Here is a 24,411-nt window from a genome sequence, read left to right as displayed (position 1 = left end):
GTCAAAATGTTTGACGATGTTTTCTTGTTTTTTCACAGAGGTGGCAGTGCCTCGCCTTCCTATTTCTGGAGTTTTGACATCAATACAAAAACTTTGCACATAAATGTTCCTGTGGTCTAATGCCCTTTTCAAATTGCTGTGAGACAAAGACTGAGAAACGTGTGATCTGGATTGCAGCCTCTCTAGTTTTTCTTCATGATCATCTGACTTGATGTTAGATAAACAGTGCAAATGTGGAACAAGAAGGGGCTTCGGTGATCAATCAATTTGTACTCATAAATATGGTGTGACTGGTTCTTGCAGTGGTTGTAAAAAATTTTGCTGCCATATTCATAAAGAAATGACAGAAAAATGCTCCCCAGGTTTTGTTCATCAATGGAACTTTATCACCTTTAGGACTTGAACAGTTGGAAATTTCCTCTGATGATATCTGACTTCAGTTCCTTTTTCTACCTGCAGATCATGATCTAGTCATTTTTTATGTGTTGTTTGTTATTCTGAAGTTTTAAGAGGGTTGTGAAGTTTTATAAAAGTGTCTCAGAGTCAAAATGCTTAACTTTGCCAGGACTGTTGTCTGAACACTTGGAAGCTTTGTGGGTGAAGTTTTGTCAAAAATGTGTTCACACACGCACCTGCCAGGTTTCATTTCACGTCAGGATGTGACTTGAAGTTGAAAGCACCTTACTGCAAGCACTAAAACTGTGTCTGCGATCATGGGGATGCTGAAAATTTACTAACTCTGATAATGTTTAGATTTGGTGATAGATGAGTGGATGGGTGCTTTTTTTTAAAAAAAAAATCATTCATAATACTTGATGTTGTGCTCTTACAGTGGAACCAAAGGTCCTTATAGAAGCTTGAATCAATCTGGTGAATGTATTGAAAAAAACTGTGATGCTATTTTGCCAACATTATATTGAAGCTGTAAGAAATACGTGATACAAGACTTTTTATATGCTCTTGTTTGTCAAAATTCCTGAAAAAATCCTCAATAATTGATTGAAAAGTGTTTTTTTCCAATTTGTTTATTTTGTTTGTGATTGTTTGATTCTTTAATAACAAAAAACAATATGAATTTTCTTTGTCTGAGCTCATCTTTAAAGAAACATCTTCATTTTTCATTCTGTCTCTTTTTTTAACGTCCTGAACAAAGCTGTTTCTTTCAAAATGGTACTCTGAAGTTGTGAGAAACACTAGGCACAGGGAAAAGCTTAAGTTTGCATTAATTAATTAGGTTAAAAAACGTATACAATATAAAAATATACAAGCAGCCCATCTTTCTAGAAATTGTCTAAATTAGGGTTTCTTGTGTGAGAAAGCTCATTGAGCAAGTGGCAATGCTGGAAAATAGTTATAAAAATAAATAAAAATGTTCATATTGTGTAGAGAAAGTCCTAAATCAAAAAAAGAAACTAAATAAAACTCAAATACTCAAACGTTTTAAGACCACCAAAGCAGTGGAAACTTTTCAGACCTTCTCGCCAACATGGAATGGCGTTCCCAGGACTCCCCTCCACTGCCACCATTACAGAGAGCTTCCTCCTCTCTCACAGGGTTTCCAGCCGGTGATCCCCCAAGTATTAATTACAGTTTAAACTTCCTAAACGATACAGTGCCCTTCATGAGTGAGCCTGGCCAGAAAGGCAGATTTTATGATGCGTGAGGTGAAGTTATAAAAGCAGGAAGTACAGACCAGAATCAACATCACACTGATGCTGCGCAGTGGCTTACCACCATGTGCCCTCCACTCACATAGCCAACCAAAGGTTGAGAGATAAGCTTCAATATTCACTGAGCTTTTTGACTGTTTTAGCACAATTAAAGCAAAAACAGAATACGATCTTTAAGATTCGGGCTGCTGAATAATTGACCAGCTCTTGCATGTACTTCATACATGTGTGCACCGAATTTCATGATATCTAATCCAATCACATTGGTAGCAAAGAGAAGGTATCTTAATTTTACAAAAAGTCCTTCAGTCTGACAGTTATGCATCTATTTTTGGACACTGTAAGTTCATCTTTCACTTGATGTGTCTCCATTCAGACCACCATCCTTCAGGGTTTGTAAAGATAAACGGCACCTAAGATTGTTCTAGAATGGTCAATTTTTGAAGAGAAAAAAAAAATCTTTAATTCGAAAAGTGCCTTCAGATTAGTTTTTATAAATGTAATTATCAAAATCTTAACTGTTGTTACCCAAACTACATAAATGTGCGAAGCTTTATTCCTGTGTAAAAAAAGAGACTCCAATGAGAGAAGCTGCAGCATCAGCAAGCAATTCATCAAAGCTCAGTGGCCTAAACCAGTGTTTTTCAACCTTTACTGAGCCACGGCACACTTTAACCTTGACAAAAATCCCGCGGCACACCAGCATCCAAAAAAAAAAAGCAGAAATTCATGGTCTGTATTGATCGACAGCCCCCCCCCCCGGCCGCAATGTCACTTGGATTTTTGTGATAATTGTGGCAGAAAAAGCAGGAAGTTGCGGCTGTTTTTTCTATGAGATGAAATAAAAGTTAAATTAGAAAATTTAGAGACTGTTTGTTGTGGTTTCATGGGAGATGTAGTGTGAAAAAGGCAGAAAATGGGCAGAAAGACTCCCGTCTCTGAGCTTCATTATTTTGTTCACTTGTTCCACGGTCTGATACCGGATTCGGTGGAAAGCTACACCGCTAAAGACGAGCTTTAGCTGGTATTTTTGTTAGAACTGAGCGACTTTATCAGCAGAATTAAGAACAAGGAAGTGAAAACTTTAAGCACTTCTGATTGGTCAGACTGATGACATGTGATTAAGCCTTCAAGAATGATTGGCGGAGACAGTTAAAGGGGCGGGGACTGCAGGTAAATCGCAGTACCGTCATAATTATCAAAATGTCTTTAATATAATTAAACACAAAGAAAAAGTAATTTTAAGATCTTTTATATTCCTAATTACTCAGTGTTTTATCAGGGCCTGTTTGGATGAACAAAGAGCTGAAATCCTGGAGATGGAAAATCTTAGTGCAGTTAATGAGGGCAATTTCCCACGGCACACTAGTGTGCCGCGGCACACTGGTTGAAAAACACTGGCCTAGAGGGATGGTGTCCGCTCTTAGACTGGCAGGTTGGGTGTTCAAATCCATGGCTGAGTTATAAAAGTGGGACTCGATGCCTCCCAGCTTGAACTCAGCATTAACCCTTGTGCTATCTTAGATAACCCCACCCTTGCATTGACGTGTTCTCCCTACCATGACAAAGGTGTATAAAGGTGGAAAGATTTCATGTAATCCATGGACACCAGTGAAGTTCACAAATCATTGAAGAAAAAAGGTTCAGCGCACTGTCTAGTGGGTCTAGATGACCCAACTCCCAATGTTAAAGTGCCTAGGATAGCTCAAGGGTTACAGGGTTGGATTGGGGGGTTAAACCACCAAACGGTCCCTGAGCATGGCTGTGTCTGCAGCTCATCATTCCTCAAGGGGGTGGGTCAAATGTGGAAAACAAATTTTACTCAGCTATTTGTTTGACAACTAATGGGACTTTAACTTTAACCTGGCTTCAACAAAAGGGGAATTGCACTTTCCCTTTTGCATAGCACAACAGTGTAGTAGGTTTAGGGGATGTGATCTGGACTTGGTTTTATAGTTAGAACTAACTTTAAAACCAAGTCCAGATCACATCCCCTAAACCTACTACAATGGAACCAACCTGGATGAATGAGAGTCTTTATAAACATAGCAAAACAGTGGAACTTCAGAGCAACCTCGGTTTTATTTGAAATCTTATTGAGTGCACCTATTGTTGCTCATCATTTGTGTGGATTTCTGTTTTACAAATCAGTTTACGTTTGCACATACATTTGATTTTTCTTGCCATGCCAATTTGTTATTTTCAAAATAATATTCAGTACAGACCAAAAGTTTGGACACACCTTCTCACTCAAAGAGTTTTCTTTATTTTCATGACTATGAAAATTGTAGATTCACACTGAAGGCATCAAAACTGTGAATTAACACATGTGGAATTGTATACATAACAAAAAAGTGTGAAACAACTGAAAATATGTCATATTGTAGGTTCTTCATAGTAGCCACCTTTCGATTTGATTACTGCTTTGTACACTCTTGGCATTGATCTTGATGAGCTTCAGGAGGTAGTCACCTGAAATGTTTTTCACTTCACAGGTGTGCACTGTCAGGTTTAATAAGTGTGATTTCTTGCCTTATAAATGGGGTTGGGACCATCAGTTGTGTTGTGTGGAAGTCAGGTGGATGCACAGCTGATAGTCCTACTGAAAAGACAGAAGTTGTTTTATGGCAAGAAAAAAAAGCAGCTAAGTACAGAAAAACGAGTGGCCATCATTACTTTGAGAAATGAAGGTCAGTCAGTCCAAAAAATTGGGAAAACTTTGAAAGTGTCCCCAAGTGCAGTCACAAAAACCATCAAGAGCTACAAAGAAACTGGCTCACATGTGGACCGCCCCAGGAAAGGAAGACCAAGAGTCCCCTCTGCTCCGGAGGATAAGTTCATCTGAGTCACCAGCCTCAGAAATGGCAGGTTAACAGCAGCTCAGATTAGAGAGCAGGTCAATGGCACACAGAGTTCTAGCAGCAGACACATCTCTACAACAACTGTTCAAAGGAGACTGTGTGAATCAGGCCTTCATGGTAGAATATCTGCTAGAAAACCACTGCTAAAGAAAGGCAACAAGCAGAAGAGATTTGTTTGGACTAAAGAACACAAAGAATGGACATTAGACCAGTGGAAAACTGTGCTTTGGTCTGATGAGTCCAAATTAGAGATTTTTGGTTCCAACCACCGAGTCTTTGTGGGATGCAGAAAAGGTGAAGGGGATGGACTCTACATGCCTGGTTCCCACCATGAAGCATGGAGGAGGAAGTGTGATGGTGTGGGGGTGCTTTGCTGGTGATGCTGTTCGGGATTCACTCAAAATTGAAGGCATACTAAACAAACATGGTTACCACAGCATTTTGCAGCAGCATGCTATTCCATCCGGTTTGTGTTTAGTTAGACCATCATTTATTTTTCAACAGGACAATGACCCCAAGCACACCTCTAGGCTGTGAAAGGGCTATTTGACCAAGGAGTGTGATGGGGTGCTGCACCAGGATAAGCTGGCCTCCACAGTCACCGGACCTGAACCCAATCAAGATGATTTGGGGTGAGCTGGACCGCAGAGTGAAGGCAAAAGGGCCAACAAGTCCTAAGCATCTCTGGGAACTCCTTCAAGACTGTTGGAAAACCATTTCAGGTCTTGAAGCTCATCAAGAAAATGCCAAGAGTGTGCAAAGCAGTAATCAAAGCAAAAGGTGGCTACTTTGAAGAACCTAGAATACGACATATTTTCAGTTATTTCACACTTTATTGTTATTTAGATAATTCCACATGTGTTAATTCACAGTTTTAATGACCTTCAGTGTGAATCTACAATTTTCATAGTCATGAAAATAAAGAAAACTCTTTGAACGAGAAGGTGTGTCCAAACTTTTGGTCTGTACTGTACATCAAGATTAACTGATGTGGGTCAGTTTTACACTCCACAGACAAATGCACCAATTAACAGCTGAGATAGATGTAAGTTGAGGGAAAAGGAGGATGTAAAGATGTTTCTTCCTGATCCTTTTTGTACTGGCTCGCTTTTATTTTTCCTTATTTCTTGTTTGACAAATATGCAAAAACTGTCTGTAATCAGCTGTTAGAGTTCTATTAAGTCACAGGAGACAAGCAGACAAAAAAGTTTGATATTACTAATCTATGTATTTATGCATGGTTTCTTCCTTTCTGTTTTTAAGTATCTCCTCGTTTACAAGTCGAACTTTTGAAACAGATTCCACAGTTAACAGTAAAAATCAAACCAGATGTTTTTTTTCCCCCACACTCACAGCAGCACGAGTGCCTCCGATCTGTTGAGGCTGCATAGATTCTAGTCTCATTTTGACTCCAGCTGCACTGATATTCATAGCTTTTTAAGAACAACAATAAAGTGTTTCTTGCATGACACACTGTTTATAATTTAGAAATATGGATTAAACGTTCTTTGGAAAACAATGTGGTTCCTGCTATCAGTATTTCTGATCAGGGAGTGACTCCCTGATCAGAAGACGATCAATCAAATTGAGTGATTACTTAAAAAATGTCTATTGCAGGAAAAGAATATTTACAATTCTTTAATTTTCAGATTTCAGTCACACGGTTGAGTTTGTCTGCCTCTCTTTGGCATTGTATGCTCACCCCTCACTTCCTGTCCGTGATTCACTGACAGCTGCTGCTTACACAGGGTTGCTGGGTAAAGAATGGGACAAATCATGCATACAGCAGAGGGATCCACGGACAGTCAGTCTGTCCGTTTTACAGACAGACCCACACACATATGCGTGAACAAACTCACATTCTGCACACTGAGTGCCAGTGATAACAGCTCAGCAGACCCATCTCCTCATTTCCCATGTCCTGGGCCAGAGTTGGTTCTGGCACTGCAGCTTCCACTAACAGCTCTGGCCAGAGCATCCGCTCTGAGGTGTGTGACTTTATCGCCTTTTTTTTTGTTCTCATAGGCGCACAATGCCTTCTGTCCCTTCATCTGCTGCTGAGCAGGGACACTACAATAGCGAGCATGTGAGAGCGCATTTACTTACCAGGTGGATGTACAAACACTGTTTAGCACAGGAAAAGGAAAAAGGTCATTTCTTCTTTTTAACAAGCTTCCATTTGGTCCCTCAAGACAAAGTGAGGTGAAGAGGTCACATTACATCCATACATCAAATCTGAAAGAAGTCCAGGTCAAAAGGCACAAATTGATCCAAAACAGGGTTTTTCAGGTTCACAGGAGGACGAAAAGAAGGAAATCTTGGGCTAAAAAAAAGCTCCAGAGACCTTTATATCCATTTCTGCTCCTGAATAAAGGCCCTTCAGAGGCCATAAAGAACTGCAGAAATCTGGATGACAACAGAAATGAAAATACCTAAAATCTTAAAAGAAGTGCATAAATATTGGGCACCATAAACATCTAAAAAATTATCTTTAAAGGAGCCACACTTAAAAAAACGTCAATAAAGATTACTTTACAATCCCACATAGACTAAATTTATGCTTGGTTATTGGGTCACAGTAATATGAAGTGTTAAAATCACAGAATATAATTGCTATTGACTAAATATTTAACTGCTCGAGTGGATCGACAGCTTTAACCTTTAATAGTAAGAATGGGAGCTTAAAAGTTTTAAGAATTTTGGATAAACTTGTGCTTTTTCAAACTTCGACAGAATCTCTACTCATTTATAGTCCAGGTCTTCAATATATGAGCCAACTTTCTTCATATCCTGCAAAATGTCTACGATATCTGTTGTTGCAAGACTGAGCTAATTAAAGCAAAATGTTCTTTTTTTTTTGTAAGAGAACTTTAGCAATCGAGAAAAATGAAAAGATCTAACTTTTTCAGCATTGTGCATTTTCAAAAATGCATCTTCAAGCAGAGTAGTTGAGTCATAATATTCATAAAAGTGTATATTGATTCTTTACCTTTATGATGTTTATATGCTTGTGCTTCAAAGCGAAGTCGAAATAGAGACAATTTATTAAACTGTTTTATTTCTCTAAGTTTTTTTTTGAAGTAAACTAACTGCAGAAGGAAGTCTTAGCCTTAAGTAAAAGTAACTTGAAGGATAATATATATGATCTTTTTTCATAGGTTTTTTGTAAAAACTACCCTTCAGATCAGTTTAGGGAAAAAAGCAAAGCTTAAATAAATGTTTAGGTTGAAGTCTGCTATTGTTGATGAAAAATATCGATTTTATTTCTTAAATTAGATACTTTAAGTTTCTATTTTTCACAACTTAACCGTATCTTTTTGTTTTAGTGGACATAGGATTTTTTTTTTTCTTTTGAGAATGTTTATGCACTTGATGTCTGTACTTTTTACAATTTAGGAAGCACATTTGATTGAAAAAAGACAATATTTTTAAGCTGATCCAAAGTTTTCAGGTTGTTTTACAAACTGAATCACTAACATCTGAAAAAAGGTGGACTTGTTGAGATTAGAATTTTTTTTTTAAAGAACTACAAGGTTTTAAAATATTGCTTCTAATAAGATATGACAATTTCAAAATAAAGTCTCCAAGCAGATGATGTCAGATATTGGCTTTGCATGGAGACATTTTTGGCAAATCTTTTTTCTGAGATGAATTCATTGTAGAGTAGAATAAAACTTTATTATTCCTGAAAAGGGTAATTATCTTGTTGCCATAGCTCTAATAAAAACAGCAGATAGATAATAACACATGCTCAACTCAGTTTTTAGAACTTATTATATGAATCCGTTCTCCCTTTCTGCAGAGTGCAGAGGCAGCAGATGGAGTGTGTTGATGCCACCATTCACCCAGAAAGCTCAGATCTCCACCCTGTGGTCAGATCAACAACAGTCTGATGAAGGTTTCCTTTTTTAAAGGGATTATCAAGCAGATTATGAGAAGCATGTACACATCAAACTACAAAAAAAAAGAGCTAAATCAATGTTTATTAAAAGAAAATATAAAAAAAACTATTTACAAGAATTGTTACTTCCAATCTATGCATACAAAATTAAAGTTAGATTAAAAAAATTATAGTAAAAAATGGAAGCAGCCAATGCAGAAAAAAAGAAGCTAGCTGCCAGAAGATACATTAGAGGAAACAGACAGTAAAGCAAATGCGACTCACTGGACGACTAAAGTTGAGGGCAAAACAGAAAGAACCCAACAAAACATGAAAACTCTGAAAGAAACAAACACAACTCAGCTAGTGACTTTACACCATAAATGTTGCTGTGATATTGAGTGATTTAAGAATGCAGCTTCCTATAGAGAACGTCTAGACATGAAGATGTTATGGAAACTTTACTTTGTGTGACTTTGCATGATGTTAACCAACCAAAGGTTATTAGAAAGCTTTTATGCTGTGAAAGAAGTGAATAAAAACACCAAAAAAGGCCTCCACCTCTAAAAACAAAGTAGGTGTTAAAATATTTAGGTTGAACTTTTGGGAGAGAAAAGAATGGAGGAAAACATGTGCATTTGTGATGTGCATAAAGTAGAGTCTATTGAACGTGACAGTTGTCTCCCGGCTGTGGTTCTCTTGGAAGCTGCTGGTTTCTTTTGGAGTTGTCAGGTGACAAACTACAAGAAGGACTCTGGACAGGAACAGTCCCTAAAGTCTGAAGAAACAGGAGCGACATGACATGTAGAAAAAAAACAAGAATAATTAATTGATTAATAGTTCATACAAAAAACATCACAAAAAAGCAAAACTGTTATATATAAAATAAGGTAAATTCAGGCCATTTCATCATTGCAAAAGAAAAAGTAAATTAATTAGTAAGAAGTTATGATTCAAAAACCCTCAGCAGGGTGCTTGAATGATGCATTGCTGACCTTTCCATCAGGTAGGGGGCTTCTGGCAGCCAGCCGAGGGCTGCAGCGCCTGGCTGTGGTTCTCCGTATGATGAAGGGACTGGCCTCTCCCAGAGGAATGTCAGCAAACCCTGCAGGTTTGGGAAAAGCAGTCAGAAAGGAGCCTCAAACGTCCGGTTTGCTGCATTGTGTGTGAATTAACTTCAGAACTTCCATGGAGTGGTAATGCAGATTACAGTAAAGTAAAATGTTTGCTTTAATGGAAAACCTGGAAAAGAAAAGTTATGGATTTGAAATGAGGTTACACTGGAAAACTGAGAGGAAGAAACTTCTTTCACATTCTTTTTCCTCTTTTGTTTTTTTGACTTGTTACAGACCACATAAACATGGGTTTTGTCCAGACCTGGAAACCACACCCACCTTTTTGCACCAGCTCAGGAAGCCCCTCTGGCCTGAACTCATCCTCGTCGTTTCTGGGTTTGGGCGTGGTCACAGCGTTGGCTTTGATTTTTTTGGTCAGATTGTGCAGGGCCTCCTGAGCACTTTCTTTGTCGTTGATGTCACAGTGACCTCTTTTCCCTGACAAGGTCGCTTGAGGTGTTGAAGGAGCCACGTTCTCCGTGTTGCGGTTTTCTTCCTGATGTCTGGAGGAGGACTTCCTGGCTGAACGCCTGCGGTTGTCTGAGCTGCTAGCTTCGGTGGCACGTTGATTAGCGCTCATCTGTTCTAGTTGAGTTTTCAGTGAGTCGTTGGTCTCTTCCAGCTTGTGGACTTTAACCATCAGGTTGCAGTATTTGTCCATGCACTCGTCTGCCTCTCTGCTTTTCTCCTCAGCGAGACTGTTTAGTTCCTCCAGCTCTGCTCTGGTTTTCTCCAGCTCTCTATCCTTCTCCAGAATCTCCTCAGTCTTTGCTTTAAGGTCAGCCTTAAGTTCCCCCAACTCTCTCTGTTTTTCTCGACACTCCCGAAGTCCATCTTCCACCTCTGTCCTTTTCTTCTCAAGAACCGTTTTCAGCTCTTCTACTTGTCGTTTTCTGTCCTCGGCCTCTGATCTCAGCTGGGTCACTTCACCTTGCAGGTCTTCCCTGCTCCCATTTTCTCCTGAAATAAAGCGATGTTCAACCATTACTCAAAGCTGCAGTGAAATCTAAACAAGTTCAATTTGTGAAAATGTTTCAATGGGATTTCCTCACTTCAAAATTTCCGCCTGAAATTAAAATTTTATTGGATTGTTTGTACCCTCTCAGTCACCAAACAAATAACTCACAAATGTTGCATTTTCACCAAAGACCACTAGAGGGCACCTTTATTAGAACTCAAATTTGCACACATTTGAGCAAAAGTGGATATTTAAATGGCAGGTGGGGTGTCACACTTTGTTCTAAACAGCTGTCATTTTCTGGCAGGCGGCGCGACTTCTGATCAGCGTGCCCACCCCACTTCAGAAGATTGAACGGAGATTATTTTCGCAGTGTTTGCGTTTCATACCTGAGCTGCTTAAAATCTTTTGCTTCTCCTGCTCCAGCTGTTTGCACGTCTTCATCCAAAGGTTCATCTTGCTTAAGGCTGAGTCTCTTTCTTTAGACAAACGAGCTGCGTGGTTCGTCAATTCAGACACCTGAGAAGCAAATGCATCATGAAAAACATCAAAAACATATTTGCAAATATTTTAGCATTAGTTTTGCCAATGTTTATGGACATCAAGGATACGATACAGTTCATTTTTTAAAGTCCAGAGTAGATTAGGATTGTGTCCACGTACCTGTTCACTCAGTTTAGTGATGGACTGCTTGTGTGTTTCCACTTTTCTCTCTGCAGAGGCAAAAACTTTCTGGAGGCTTTCAAGTTCTTCTTTGAGCTTCTCTTTCTCCTCTTGAGCCTGTTGCTTCTCTGCTTCCAACAAGGAGCAAGTTGAAGACAGATTATTCTTCTCTTCTTTTAGCAGATGAAGGGAGGACAACAGTTCCTGTTTTTCTGTCTCCAGCGTCTGATTGTCTTTCTCCGTGTTCAGCTTCTCTTGTTTTAGCGTAGTGAGCTTTTGCTCCAAATCCCATTTCTCCTTTTCTAATGAGGTGAAGTCTGATTGAAGCTTCACTTTCTCGTCTGTCAAAATCTCCCTCTCATGATGAAGTCTGTCCTTCTCTTCTCCTAAAGGAATCAGACTGCAGCGCAGGTTATCCATCTCCTGCTCTAATGACAGCAGGCCTGACTGCAGTTTCTCCTTTTCCTCCACCAGTTGGAGATTTACCTTCTCCGCCTGCTCCTTCTCCTCCATAAGAGACGAGATAGACTTTAATGAAGCTTGCCTTTTTTCTGCCTCCGCCTCCTTTTCTTTTACCAAAGCGCAAATTTCCTCCTCTTTAACGCTTAATGAGGTCTTCAGCTTCTTTATTTCCTCTTCCAGTGACTCAACATCGGCCCTCAGGTTGTTTCGCTCTTTCTGCCTCTCCTCTTCCTGAGAGCGAAGTCGTTGTGAATCTGTTTGCCACTCCTCCAGAGAAATCTGTAGAGTCCGTTTCTCCTTCTCCATCTCTTCCAGCAAAAACTGCATCTTCTTCTTTTCTTCATTCATTTCTTTGCTCTTTTGCTCAACCTGCTCTTGTCTGTGCCGGGAGGTTTGTAGCTGCGCCTGAAGATCATCAATTTTTCTATTTTGCATCTCAGCTTCTTCCCTCATGACCCTCTCAAGATCATCTACCCTGTTTTTTAGGCTCTCTTTTTCTGTTCTCTCCACCTCTGCCTTCTCCAGCCCTTTCTCCAGCTCGTCCTTGGCAGCCTTTAGCTCTTCTATTTCTCTGCTTTTCGCTTGCAGCTCTCTTTCCATTTGCGCTTTCTCCACCATCAGGTGATCCAAAGTAGCAGAGAGCTCAGATAGTTTGTTGCTGAGCTCTTCCTTCTCCTCCTCCACCTAAAGAGCAGAATGCAAAGTGTGATAAGGAACAAAAAGGTTCAAAACTGCAGCAAGAACATTAGAAATAAACTATTTAATAACAAAAACAAACCTGTCTCCTCTCCTCCTCCAGCTCAGCTTTAAATGTTTCTGCCTAAAGAAGAAAACATGGATGTTTACTGAAAATACAGTCCAAGTGATGTACACCAAATTTTAAAACTGTGCTTTTCAAACCTGTAGCACAGTCTGCTCCAGACTTTGCTCTAAATCTTCCTTCTCTCGCTCCAGAGCGTCAATGCGATCCTGCAGAGAGTCGGATTTTCTCTGTGCAGCTAAAGAGACAAAAGCCACATTTACAAAAAAACTCAGCAATGCAACAGCGGTCCAAAGATGATGCGCTCACCTTTGAGCAACTCTCCCATCTTCTTCTTCTTTCTCTCATCTGACTCGATGCGGACCTGCAGCTTCTCAATGCCGGTCCTCATCTGCATGACTTCATCCTGAGTGGAATTCAGGCGCGAGGCAATCTCTCCTTTTTCCAACAGAGACGACTCCAGAGACTGTGACAGGCGGCACACTTCCCCCTCCAGCGCCTGAAGAAAACAAACAGAAACCAGAAGTCGAGTTAACAGAAAGCATTTAAACATTATATCTGGGCTCCATAATAAAAAGGTTGGGGGAGTAGTTGCGTGTCATGAAAAAATAAAAAAAAGGGTGCTTTAGGCAGAAAGAACTTGACTGCCAACCTGTATCTTGCCGACCATAGACTCTGAGCTTTGATCGGCTGAAGTCTGATCTTCTTTACACTGGTTAAGATGGCCAAGCAGCTCCTCCTTCTCCCCATGCTGTTGAGTTATGGCCACTTCCATCACCTTAACCTGCTCCACCAGCTTTGTAAAAAAGAGAAGAAAACCATTTTTTACGCCTTGGAGTGGCATACATTTCAAACACACTCTACTCTGGATTTTTGCAACTTTGCTCTGTGAGTGTGTGTGTGTGTGTGTGTGTGTGTGTGTGTGTGTGTGTGTGTATAGTACCTGTTCCTTCTCCTCCTTCAGCTTCTCCATGCTGCTTTGCAAAGCTTCATACTCCTTCTTTCCAGCTCGGATGTCGTCTTCCAGGATGGAAATCAAACTCCGGATGTCACAGTTAGATTTCTCCAAACAATTCACTTGGTCTTTCCAATGAGCCACAGACTGGGTTAACTCGTCTCGCTCCTCAGTGCAAAACACAATCTCAGATCTGAGCTGGATTGTCTGGGGAGGAAAGAAAAGATGCAGTTTGTAGGAATGCAAAATGTGAAGAAATTGTGAATATTAAGAATAGTTTTTTCCTAACTTCAAATCTTAAAGGCAAACATCCTCTTGGTCTTTACCGTCTCATAAACACCGATTAAAATTTCCCTTAAAAAATGACCTGAGCTCACCTCTGTTCTGAGGGTTTCCAGCTGTTGTTCCATGGCCGAGCATGTTCTCTTTTGAGCTTCCATTTCCTCTTTACGTCTGGAGCTCTCCACCTGCATGCTCTCCAGCTCTGCCTCCATTCCCAGGATGTGTTGCTCCAGGTTAGCCTTTTCAGACCGAACCCTCTTTAGCTCGCTCTCCTGCTGGAGAAACTTCTCATCCCATCCACCTACAGAGCCAAGCAACCAAATTTGATCAATGCCTGAAAGCAGTGAACAGAGCCATCACACAAAAGATAGACAATATTAAGACCGTGTGAAAAGAAGCAGACCAACCTTTGGCCATGTCAAGTCCTTGCAGCATCTCCATAGCATCTGTCAGCTGACTTTGAGCAGTTTGAAGCTGCAAAGTTAAAGTCTCCTTCTCCTCAGAGAGCTGGGTCAGCTAAACACGATTGCATTAATTTTTTTTTAGATCTAGACAACAAAAAAACGTAACTTAAAAAAAAGATTAATCCTACCTCTGAAGAAAGGTTGTTCCTCGTCTCCAAAGCGCTGCAAAGCTGGTGAGCTGCACCCCGTGCTTCCTCCTCTGCAACACCAACTTTCTTCTCCAGGTTCTGAACCTGGATTTCTAGTTCAGAGGTCATCTCTTTTCTTACTTCAAGGTCAGAGTTCAGGCAGTCCAACTCTGAACGTAAGGCCTGGAGTTCTTGCTGTTGTTTCGAGATGATTTCCTGGTATTGATGAAGCTCCTGGTTTTTCAGCTCTGCTGCTGTCAAGGAGAAATTAATTACCGTTTGTTTATAACCCAAGTGTACACGTATAGAAGCTATAATCACTGGTAAAAGACTCAAATAAAATGATGCCTAGCTGTGTTTTGGTTGCTTACCAGGAGACTTTAGCTGTTCCGTCTCACATAGATCACAGATAACAGAATCATTTGTTTGAACGTCTTCGGAGCTGCAGCTCGCCTCAGAAGCCTGTGAAAGTAAGACTTTTGGTTAAAACAATGTACAGTAAATCACGTGTCTCCACAAATATGTAGTATGTAGATTAGGAAAGCTGAAACTGATGATCAAATCTAAAGAATCGTGGCTCTAGGAACACAGTAGGGGGCGTCACCATCTCGTTTCTGACCTGTGACTGAGGTAGTTGGTCCTCTTTGCTTATTTTGTCCACATCTCCATCCCATTCTTCCTCTTTCTCACTCCCCACACGATCTTGGACCATCTCTTGGTCAGGGATTCCCTTCCTAGATAGCAGCTGATCTTCACTGTCTCCTGTATCCACACTGGACAACGGAAGAAAAAAATCTCATAATTTTTAGAATTTTTTCGTTTTATCGTGACCTGGATGACGGAGAATCTACACAGACATCTCGTCATTAACATAAATTCCTTCATGAAAAGAAAACAGTCATCGTACCTGCAGACCGAGTCAGACTGCTGAGAAAGTTCCCTCATTCTAGAAGCATCACTTGGTCCATTTAAAGGATGTAAGTCAGGACTGATGCTGACATTTGCATCAGGTTCTGGTTCTAGGTTCTCCTGTTCTCCTGCCTCATCCATGGAAATCACTGCAGGCAGGCATAAAGACATATTTTCCCCATGAGATGAGTTTTTGTTTTCACAAAGAAATCTTACCGTGGTCCACACTCACCATCCATGTTTGTGCTCATGGGATGATGGTAGCTGACTTCTGTTGGGTCCTGGGGGTTTGGGGATTCAGAAAGCTGCTGTATGAGGCGGTGCTGTTGGTCCACTTGCTCCTGCAGGGAATCACACTGCTGCTTGAATACAGTCAGCTCCTTCTGTAAGGCTGCAAGTTTCTGCTGAAGTTCTGCCTGCTCGGCCTCAAACCGCTGGTTCCTGTGTACGACACGCAAAAAACAAAAACGACTGACAGTTAATACTCAGACAAATGTGAGAGGTGGCGGTTGTGAACATACGCACCTTTCATGTTCCTCGCTGGTCTTCATGTCGATTTGCTCCCTCAGTCTCTGGCACTCCTGTGAGGACAGAAGGAGGGAGTGCTGCGTCCGCTGGTTCTCCTCTCTGAGAGAAGCCATCCCCTCCTCCAGCTTCTCTGTTTTGTCTTCCAACTGCTGCTTCTCCTCAGATGCTTGATTTAAACTGAACTGCAGTTTGCCGTTTTCCTCACTATACTGAGTACAGCTGAATTCTAACTGAAGCTTCTCTTGTTGCAAACGATTCACGTTAGAAACCAAATCACTTTTCTCAGAGGTCAATGCCAGGAGTTTTCCCTCAATCTGGGCTTTTTCTTCATTCATCAGGTTTAAACCAACTTCTAAATGACTTTTCTCTTCAAGGACTTGATTGAGAGTAGATTCAGCTTCTTGGGCCTTCAAAGCCATTTCATCAATCTTAGTTTCTGTTTGCTGCTTTTCTCCAACTAACTCTTGAACTCTGGCCTGCAGCTGTTGGTTTTCCTCCCACAGCTTGTCCACTCGGGCGTCAAGCTGCTTCTTCTCCTCTTTTAGCAGAATCATCTCAGTTTCAACCTGTTTACTGTCGTCCCGTAAGCAGCTCAGCAAAAGCTCGAGGTTTTGCTTCTCCTCAGTCACCTGACTGAGGCTGTGTTCTTTTTCCTGAATCATCTGTCTGTGTGCCATCTCTGATTTGGTCTTTTCCTCCTCTGCTTGGTTGAGTTTAGACTCTAAAGTCACGAGCTTCTCTTCAAGCTGCTCTCGCCTGTTGGCTTCCTCCTCCAGACGACTTATTTCACAGCTTCTCTCAAACAGCTCCTCTTTGGCGGTGACATACTTCGTCTCCAGCAAAGAAACCTCAGACTGAACCTCGTCTAGACGGGTTTCCAACACAGACACCTGGGAATAGAGCAATGACATCCTTCAATCTTCAGTCAGACCCCAAACAGTGAAGCTGGAGCATAAACCAGGTAAGACATCCCCCTGACCTGGGCTTTGCTTTCCTCCAGCCTGGCTTCCATCTCTGACATTTGACTCTGGTTGTGAGCAAGCTGGGCCTCCATTGATGCTATAGTTTCTTTCAGCTCCTCCACAGAGTTCATGGCATTCTCGTTGTCTTCTAGATCCATCTGCAGCATCTCCAGCTGCACCTTAATGGGATGAGAAAAAAGAAACATTTATAAATGACAAAAAAAATAGATATATTCTACACCAAAGTCAAACTAACCTACCGTTATTTTGTTCATGGAGACAATCTTCTCCTTAAGGAGATCTGAGGTTTTGGCCTGCTCTGTCTCTGCTTTGTCCAGTTTCTCCTGAAGACTCTTGATCATGGCGTCCCTCTCTTTCAAACCATCTGAGGCGGCAGACAGAGTCGTCTTCATGGTTTTGATTTCGTCCCTCCGAGAGTTTGATTCTGCCTTGGCTGTAGCTAAGGACTTCCTGCTGGTTTCTAGCTGCTCTTTCAAGTCTTTCTCTTTATCAAGGGCCACTTCCATCTCTTGGGTGTGCTTTTTGGACTCTTCTCTCATCCTGTCTGCAAGATCGTTGATTTCTTTCTCCAATGTTAAAATTAGATCCATTTTTTCAGCCAGAGTGCTATTGAGATTAGCAGCATTATTGTTTGCAGAGAAGAGATTGTTTTTGAGATCTTCTATGGATGTTTTGAGGTCAGCAATGGACCGGTTGGCCAGATCCAGTTTGTTCTTCAGGAGTGGAACTTCCTCGGCTGCATCTTTGTTTGTGGCTACCTCTTCTTCTAAAGAAGAAATCTGCTGCTGCAGGGCGTTGAGCTTCACAGTGTGACTCTGTTGTAGCACCTGAGGAGGAAAAAAAAAAGACAATCTGAACATAATTTCATATTTAGAAGAAAAAAAAGAGCGTCTAGGACACAGAATGCAGACAAAGAACAATGTTGTAGATAAACTGCTTTTTACCTCTGCTTCTTCCATCATCTTTTGAACAGTTTTTTCCAGCTCATCTCTTAGTTTCTCCGCAGACTCCACCTGTGCTTCAGACGCCCTGAGCTGCTTCTCTTTCTCCTCAGTGTGGCTCAGCTGATTTTTCAGCTCCTTTTCCAGTTGGGTTAGCTCCTCAGATTGCTTCTCATACATCTTTTTTAGATCCCCCTCAGCTTCAGACGTTGTTTTAATTTCTTTTTGCAGCTCAGCTCTTAGCTGCTCCTGGACCTTTAACAGTTGCTCCATGGACGTGACCTGAAAGAGAAGAAGACAGTCTCTTTATAAAGTAATTACATCCAAACATCAAAAAGTCCTACCATTAAGGCCCATTCTTAAATATACCCTTAAATTCCTGACAAAGCTGTAATTATAGTGTAAATATGTCATATTTTTAAATATTTTAACCCTTTTTTTTAAAAAAAAAGCATTGCTGTTATATGAGCAAATCTAGTTAAGTTGTTTTGTTCAACTTGTCATGTCAATTTATGAAAAAGCAGTTTGATTTTATTTCTTAGCAAATAAAAAGCAGAAGAAAGTAAACAGCAAAGTTAGTGGTATGTAACAGAAGTCCATGTGTGGTTTCAGCGCAGTGGGATGTACCTGACTTTTGCAGAGCAGCAGCTCCTGCTTGGCCTCCTCCGTCTCTAGCTTGATGCGCTCATTCTCCTCAGCTTTGGCTGAAACGCTCTCTTCACACTGTTTCAGCAGGGCTGCCCTCTCCTCTGCAAAACTACAGAAAGCAGTAATGGAAAAATCCAGAAAAAGCAAGTTACACAGAGATATTAGAGGACCATGGGAGGATGGAAGTAGCAAAACAACATGGGCTGTGTCCATCCCCTCACTATTCCCCAACTCCCAAAAGACTATAGTGCGGGACTATCTAATGCCCTGGATTTTAATGCAATTCGGACACATGCTCATTATAATTTTTGTTTTTAATCAGCAAATATGACCTCACCCATTTGTGGAAGTAAAAACCCAGTAAATATGAACTTTTACGAGGACTTTTTATGTATCCACTCTGTTCTGGTGATGAAAACTTGGATGGTTTATAAAAAAAACAACGAATTTTAATAAATTCCTTTTTTAAAAGATAAACAATTTAAACGTAATGTATTGGGATTTACGGTACATTGACTAATCTAGTGAGCATGGATTCACACTGGTTCCCGCAGAGACTTCAGGGACATTTTTGAAACTGTAGATTTGTGACAAAACAGCAAATGTCCAACAAGTATATCAAATAGTGAGGGAATTCGGACACAACCACAGTTAGCCAATTAATTTTGAAGTGGGAGCGTAATTGCCTTTTGAGAGAAAAAAACATTTTCTGTTCTAGGATCAACGGTCACCTGGAATTTTGCTCCTCCAGCTGTGCAGTGACCCGACCAAGACTTTCCTTCAGCTGGGTGTTCTCAGCCTGGCCCAGCTCTACCAGCTGCTCCTTTGAGTGGACCAGGTCACAGGCAGCCTGATGTTCCTCCTGCAGCTCTGCTTTTGTCTTCTCAGCAAGTTCTGCTCGAGCAGTTTCCTTGTGCAGACGTGACTCCAACTCTGTGATCTATTAGAAAAACAAAGAAGGAGAAAAAACCACTGTAAGGCCTTTAAGTCCAGCCGGCTACAGGAACATTTACAGATGAAACTTTGAGGAGCGCTCAGCAGTGGAGTCAGAAACTCACCTGGGCTTCAAGCTGAGTCACTTGGACTCCAATATTTTCCAGATCTTTGGTGTGCTTTAGTCCAGCTGCAGAGAGCTGGTTCTGGAGCTCCTTATATTGATGCTCTCTCTCCTCCAACTCTGTGCATTTGTTAAGGAGTTCTCCTTTCAAAGAGTCAATGTGAGCAGAAAGAGTCCCCTTCTCTTCCTCTGTAACCACGAGCTTCTTCTGCAATGAAAAAAATTAATTTCATCTTTGATGTATAGTTCAATTAACCTCAAAATTGCAGGTGTCCCCTGTCTTGGACCTGCACATGAGTACTTACATTTTAATGCCAAGTCTGCCATTCAATAATTAAGACTACAACTAAGCAATGATTAACTTTAAAATATATGCTTACAATAAAGACTGTTTATTATTGTATCTGTAATTTGACTTTTAAAGGCAGTTGCTTGAACGTGGGCTATTAACTGAACATAATCTGGTTTTCACAAAATATTTTGGACAAAATGCTCAAGTTGCAAAAGCTGAAATTTGTATTATAAAATAAATAAATAAAAAGGAAAATGTACCTGAAGCTCAGCATTAGCTTCATTCACTGAGCTGAGGTCGCTCTCCAAACTGTTGATTTGGTCTTTGAGGTTCTTCTGAAGAGCTTCGGTTTCATTGATGAGCTTCTCCTTGGCTGTCTTCCACTCCAGCACAGCTTGATGCTCTTCTTTCAGTGTTTTACACTCGTTCTGGCTCACAGCGAGGTTAGACTTCAGTTTATAACTCTCCGACTCAAAGATGGACACCTTGTTGCAGAGCATCTCCAGCTCTTGCTTCTGCTTCTGGAGTTCAATCTGAGCTCTGCAGGAAGACAAATATTTACAATGAATGACTAACAAGTTAAATGACCGAAAGTGAAAGTAAGAACATGTTTACTTTTCATGTTTGGACTCTGCATCAGAGAGCGTCTTCTTCAGGTGTTCCAGCTCCCGTTCTGAGGTCTGAGTCTGCTGCTGAAGTTTCGCTTGAAGCCTCTTCAGCTCCTCTGTCTGTCCTTCTGACTTGGCTGAAAAGCCAAAAAATAAATTGATGGAACATTTACAAAATAAAGAACATAGCTGTTGAAATTCCTAAGGATAGTTTACCTTTGATATCATTCAATAATCCTTGGGTGCGTTTGAGGCTTTGCTCTGAAGTCTTCTTCTCTTCTTCCAGTTGAGACAGACGTCTATCGCTTTGGTCCAACTGAACGGTCAGTGTGTTCTTCTCTTTCTGCAGCTCCTACAATAACAAAGATTTGGAGTAAACATTACTCAAAGTTCAAATATGTCACTAAAAGTATACATAGATATTCAGGATATGTGTACGGCTTTGATTTTTTTCTCCCTACCTCCATCTTCTTGCGGAGGTCCAGTTCTTTGGTCTGGCTCGCTTGCAGGCTTTGTTCTGACCGCAACAGTTTTAGTTTCTGCTCCTCCATTTCTTTTTCCAATTGACTCTTCTGGAATCGCATCTTAAAAAAAAAAAAGAAAGGAAGCACAAGTGTGACAAAGCAGTGGGTTCAAACAAAAGTGACAAAAGTACACATCTGTCATACTAAAGATCGATCTTAATTTCAGCAGCAGACGGATAAAAAAAGAAAGCTTTATTAAACTCCAAACAGTGTTTTAAAAGTAAATGGTAAATGGCGTATAGCGCCTTTCTTCCTACAAGGACAAAGCGCTTTACAGTCACAGACCCATTCACCCAGTCACTCACACATTCACACACTGGTGTAAAAGTGGGTCTTGTTTACAACTTGTTGTCAAGGGAAGTCATTGTGTGGTTGTTTTCCTCATAATTTCAAGGTACCTTCTCCATATCCGCTTCCAGAATATTGTAATCCTTTTTGGATTGTTGAACTGCTTGTGTGAGCTTGGTTCTGGTCTGGTTCAGCTCTTGATCCAAAGCCTGATGAGAACTTTGAAGCTGAGCCAAGTCCTACACAAAACAGAACAGCCAAATGATGTTAGAATATTTTTGAAAATGTTAAGGGAAATGTTGATAGCAGGTCAAGGTCATATTTCACCTTCTGGCTGTTCCTCTCTTGGTCCTTGAGTTTCTGCTCCAGCATCTGCTTGCAGCTTTCAGCATTGTGCCTCTGGCAGCTCAGTTCCTCTGTGACTTGTTTCATCTTCTGCTCAACTGAAGAATACTAACAACAAAGAGCGACAGTTTGCTCGTCTTGCATTTCTAGCGTGAATTGGGCTCACAGTAAATGTACAAAATGAGTGATACCTTGGCCTCCAGCTGTTGGTGCCTGTCTGTGGCTTGATTCAGCTCCTGGCTGGCCTTGACCAGGTCTCGTTCTCGTTCTGCCAGGTCTTTGTGGGCTTTGCTTAACTGAGTTTGCAGCTCCTGCAGTTTGAAAGCTTGAGTGCGAATTTCTTTTTCCTGATTGGACAGATTCCTCTCCAGTTCTGACACACGGCCATGAAGTTCTGAGGAAAACGAAAGAACAATATCAACCCAACTTAAAAGTATCTCTGTGTGAGAATAAAAGGTACATTCATAATAAATAATGATGGACTGCAAAGTAATTCACCTTGATTCAGAGTTTTCAGCTGTTCCATTTGATGGGAGCTTCCACTGGGACTCTGAAATGTCCTGGACGAGTTCATGTGCTGACTGGATTTAATTGGTGTCTCCTCATGGGCATCCCACAGGGACGTCCCTCGTCTCTTCAGGGGTGTTTCCTTCATGTCAAGAGACTGGCGGCTGTGGACCTGGTCCTGCTGTTGCCATGGGAATATGGAAGATCCAGCCTGACGAGCTGCAATGTCTTTGTGGCTGACAGTGACTGAGGACTGACTCAGGAGCTACGTGAGAAAAGAAAAGTTAAAAACTGCAAAAAAGCACACATGATGAAATATCTGTCACAAACTTACTTTGACCTGTAAGACTTTGAGTTCAGTTTCCAGCCTTTTTCTTTCTTCTACTTCTTGATTGTATTTCTCCTGGAGTTCTTCTAGTCTGTTATCTAGAGCACAAATATATAGAATTGTATCCGCTTAAAACAAGACATTGTGAGAAAAATAGTTTCATTTTCAAGAAAAATCATGACAATTGCTTTAAGTAACTGCCAAAAATAAACTCGGTTGACTTGAAATACCCTGGTGTTTAAAAGCTGAGACCGGTGCTGGGGTTGCAAAACTCTTCTGTGGAGTGTTGTATGAATGAAGTTCAGAAGATGAAGATGACAGTGTAGAAGAGTTGGCCGGCTGAGAGCGATCAAGCTCATTTTTGTACCTAAGTAGACGAAAGTTAAAATAAATATGATATATGCCACACCGTACTTTGAAGTCGACACTTGGAAAATCAGGAAACAAGCATTTGTTTAAATGCTTAAATGCACAAGCAAACTCACTTTTTTAACTCCTGCTCCAGTCGATCTATAGTCTTCTTGCAGGAGCTCAGCTGACCCTCCAGGTAGCTCACCTACAAAAAATAAACATTTTTTATTCTATGAAACATTCCTCTGAGATTTCAGTCAATTGAATTTAATTGTATATCCCATCACAGACAAGTTAAATCTGACATGATGTGACATTTGCTTTTAGTAATAACAGAAACATTTAGTAGTAAACACAAAGCCCCGTCTTTTCACTGCCAGATGAGCTGTGAGTAAAGATTTTCTACTATGCTTTTGCTATTTGTTGCAACTTTACCTCTAAGTGGTTCACAAAGAAGACATAAAATAATTATTTAAACTGACATCCCAAAGCCAATTTCACAACATAGAAGCTTATATGTGCAAAAATCCATTCTGCAATCCCCAGGATTGTAGATCCAAATGTAATAAATTAATTTAAAATGTATGCTCCATGAATCCCAAAACTAATAACTGCGTCATGAGGGAGAAAAACTTTTCAAAAGCAAAGTTGTTCCAACATTTATATCAGTATTTTTTTCATTGGAAATTAACCTGTTGCTCCTTGATTCCAAGGTCATGGACAGTCTTTTGTCGAGCTTTCTCCACAGCATCACAGGACTCAACTAAAGACTGGTTTTCCCGTTTCAAAGCAGAGATCTCTGTACGTTCACTGTCCACCTATAAAAACAAACAGACACAGAAGTTGGTTCAACAGTTGAATTACATCTTTTTTGGCATCTTTTTGCGTAAAATGTCCATCAATATTCCTTTCATTGTGTGCTGGCGAGCTGGAGCCAATCCCAGCTACTGCAGAGCAAATACAAGGTACACCCTGGACAATTAACCGGTCCATCCCAGTGCCACACACTACCACACTTATTCCCTCCTAAAGGATCGTTTACAATCAACGTGGAAAGCACAGCGAATGTTTTCCAGGACTTCTAACCACCACAGCTAGTAACATTTGTCTTTTTGTTAGACATCCAGAAAATGTCCAATGTCAAATCTGACCTTTTGTTTTTGTTTCTGAAGGGCAGCTTCTAAGGAGTCCAACTGAAATTGCTTCTGTGTCCTTTCTTTCTTTAGTTTGTCCAGCTGAACTTCCATCTCCTGGATCTTCTGGAGGGCTTTCCCTGGAAGCCCATCTTTCCACTCCTCCACAGCCCAACTCATGCTTAAAAAACCTGACGAAACAAAAAGACAGAACAACAAAAAACACACATCGCTTGAGAGTTATTGTAAACTTTGTTTGATAGATTTTCTTTTTCTAAAAGAAAAATAAAGTATTTACCCTATTCTCAACTTGCTTTTTTATGTTGACATGAATAATGTTGACTCGACTGACTAAATATCTCATAGTTCAATGAAAATGAGTGGTCTAACACCAAAAAATCTCAGGCTAGCACATATAGCAAGTGTATTTACAGTGGAGCTTTGAGTTTGACTAGAGGTTTTGGCTAGCAGTTCCTGAAGGCTAATCCAGTACACAACAATACGTCAACAGTTTTAATTCCAATTTTACAGATTTTTTTTTTATTAAACGTAACGTGTCCTTTCGCCCATAATAACCTTGACACAAATTTGATATTTAAATAGTCGGAAGATAACGACTTACGAAGCGTGCACGTACTTTGGGCGCCAGGCTTCTTTACAGGGGCTCGATGATTAGTTTCTCCTCCGAAAATTCAAACTCCAAAAGTGGACGTTACCCTCCCATCAGCCGCACGTTCATTGGCTACTTAGTATGACGTAAACAAAACATAG

At 40.7% G+C, this 24,411-nt stretch overlaps 1 protein-coding gene across 4 annotated transcripts; it reads right to left on the bottom strand.

Moving 5' to 3' along the window:
- Positions 1-8,496: 8,496 nt before the first annotated feature.
- On the bottom strand, positions 8,497-24,393 carry cenpf (centromere protein F). 4 transcript variants are annotated; one of them, XM_020699583.3, is made up of 38 exons: positions 24,278-24,393; positions 23,659-23,831; positions 23,200-23,325; positions 22,642-22,712; positions 22,387-22,523; positions 22,163-22,254; positions 21,820-22,093; positions 21,513-21,715; positions 21,304-21,429; positions 21,087-21,215; positions 20,626-20,748; positions 20,381-20,516; positions 20,172-20,301; positions 19,817-20,096; positions 19,266-19,472; positions 18,939-19,147; positions 18,187-18,316; positions 17,563-17,841; positions 16,858-17,445; positions 16,615-16,776; positions 15,633-16,525; positions 15,340-15,548; positions 15,106-15,256; positions 14,818-14,971; positions 14,570-14,660; positions 14,199-14,452; positions 14,014-14,122; positions 13,702-13,907; positions 13,313-13,531; positions 13,022-13,165; positions 12,679-12,868; positions 12,510-12,607; positions 12,388-12,429; positions 11,148-12,293; positions 10,874-11,003; positions 9,806-10,486; positions 9,407-9,516; positions 8,497-9,189 (listed from the first exon to the last, which is right to left on the bottom strand). In XM_020699583.3, the coding sequence occupies exons 2-38, from the start codon at positions 23,818-23,820 to the stop codon at positions 9,073-9,075; spliced, it is 8,508 nt and encodes a 2,835-aa protein (XP_020555242.1). In that variant the 5' UTR covers positions 23,821-23,831; positions 24,278-24,393; the 3' UTR covers positions 8,497-9,072. The 4 variants fall into 4 exon arrangements, with proteins under 4 accessions (XP_020555242.1, XP_011490649.1, XP_011490657.1 ...); XM_011492347.4 differs by having other exon boundaries at positions 24,263-24,373; XM_011492355.4 differs by having other exon boundaries at positions 14,199-14,449; positions 24,263-24,373.
- Positions 24,394-24,411: the final 18 nt, after the last annotated feature.

The sequence above is a fragment of the Oryzias latipes genome, chromosome 3 (genome assembly GCF_053564925.1).
Source record: "Oryzias latipes strain Hd-rR chromosome 3, Olatipes_Hd-rR_3.1".
Taxonomy (NCBI): Eukaryota; Metazoa; Chordata; class Actinopteri; order Beloniformes; family Adrianichthyidae; genus Oryzias; species Oryzias latipes.
The sequence above is the reverse complement of the archived record's forward strand: the minus strand, read 5'-3'. Positions and strand labels throughout refer to the sequence as shown.

Excerpts from the sequence above, each read along its gene's own strand:
- cenpf (XM_020699583.3), bottom strand. The coding sequence starts at position 23,820 with ATGAGTTGGGCTGTGGAGGAGTGGAAAGATGGGCTTCCAGGGAAAGCC. Across the intron at positions 19,473-19,816 it reads AAGCTAATGCTGAGCTTCAG|AAGAAGCTCGTGGTTACAGA; the intron begins GTACATTTTCCT and ends TTTTCATTGCAG. Across the intron at positions 13,908-14,013 it reads AGGACTTGACATGGCCAAAG|GTGGATGGGATGAGAAGTTT; the intron begins GTTGGTCTGCTT and ends TTGGCTCTGTAG.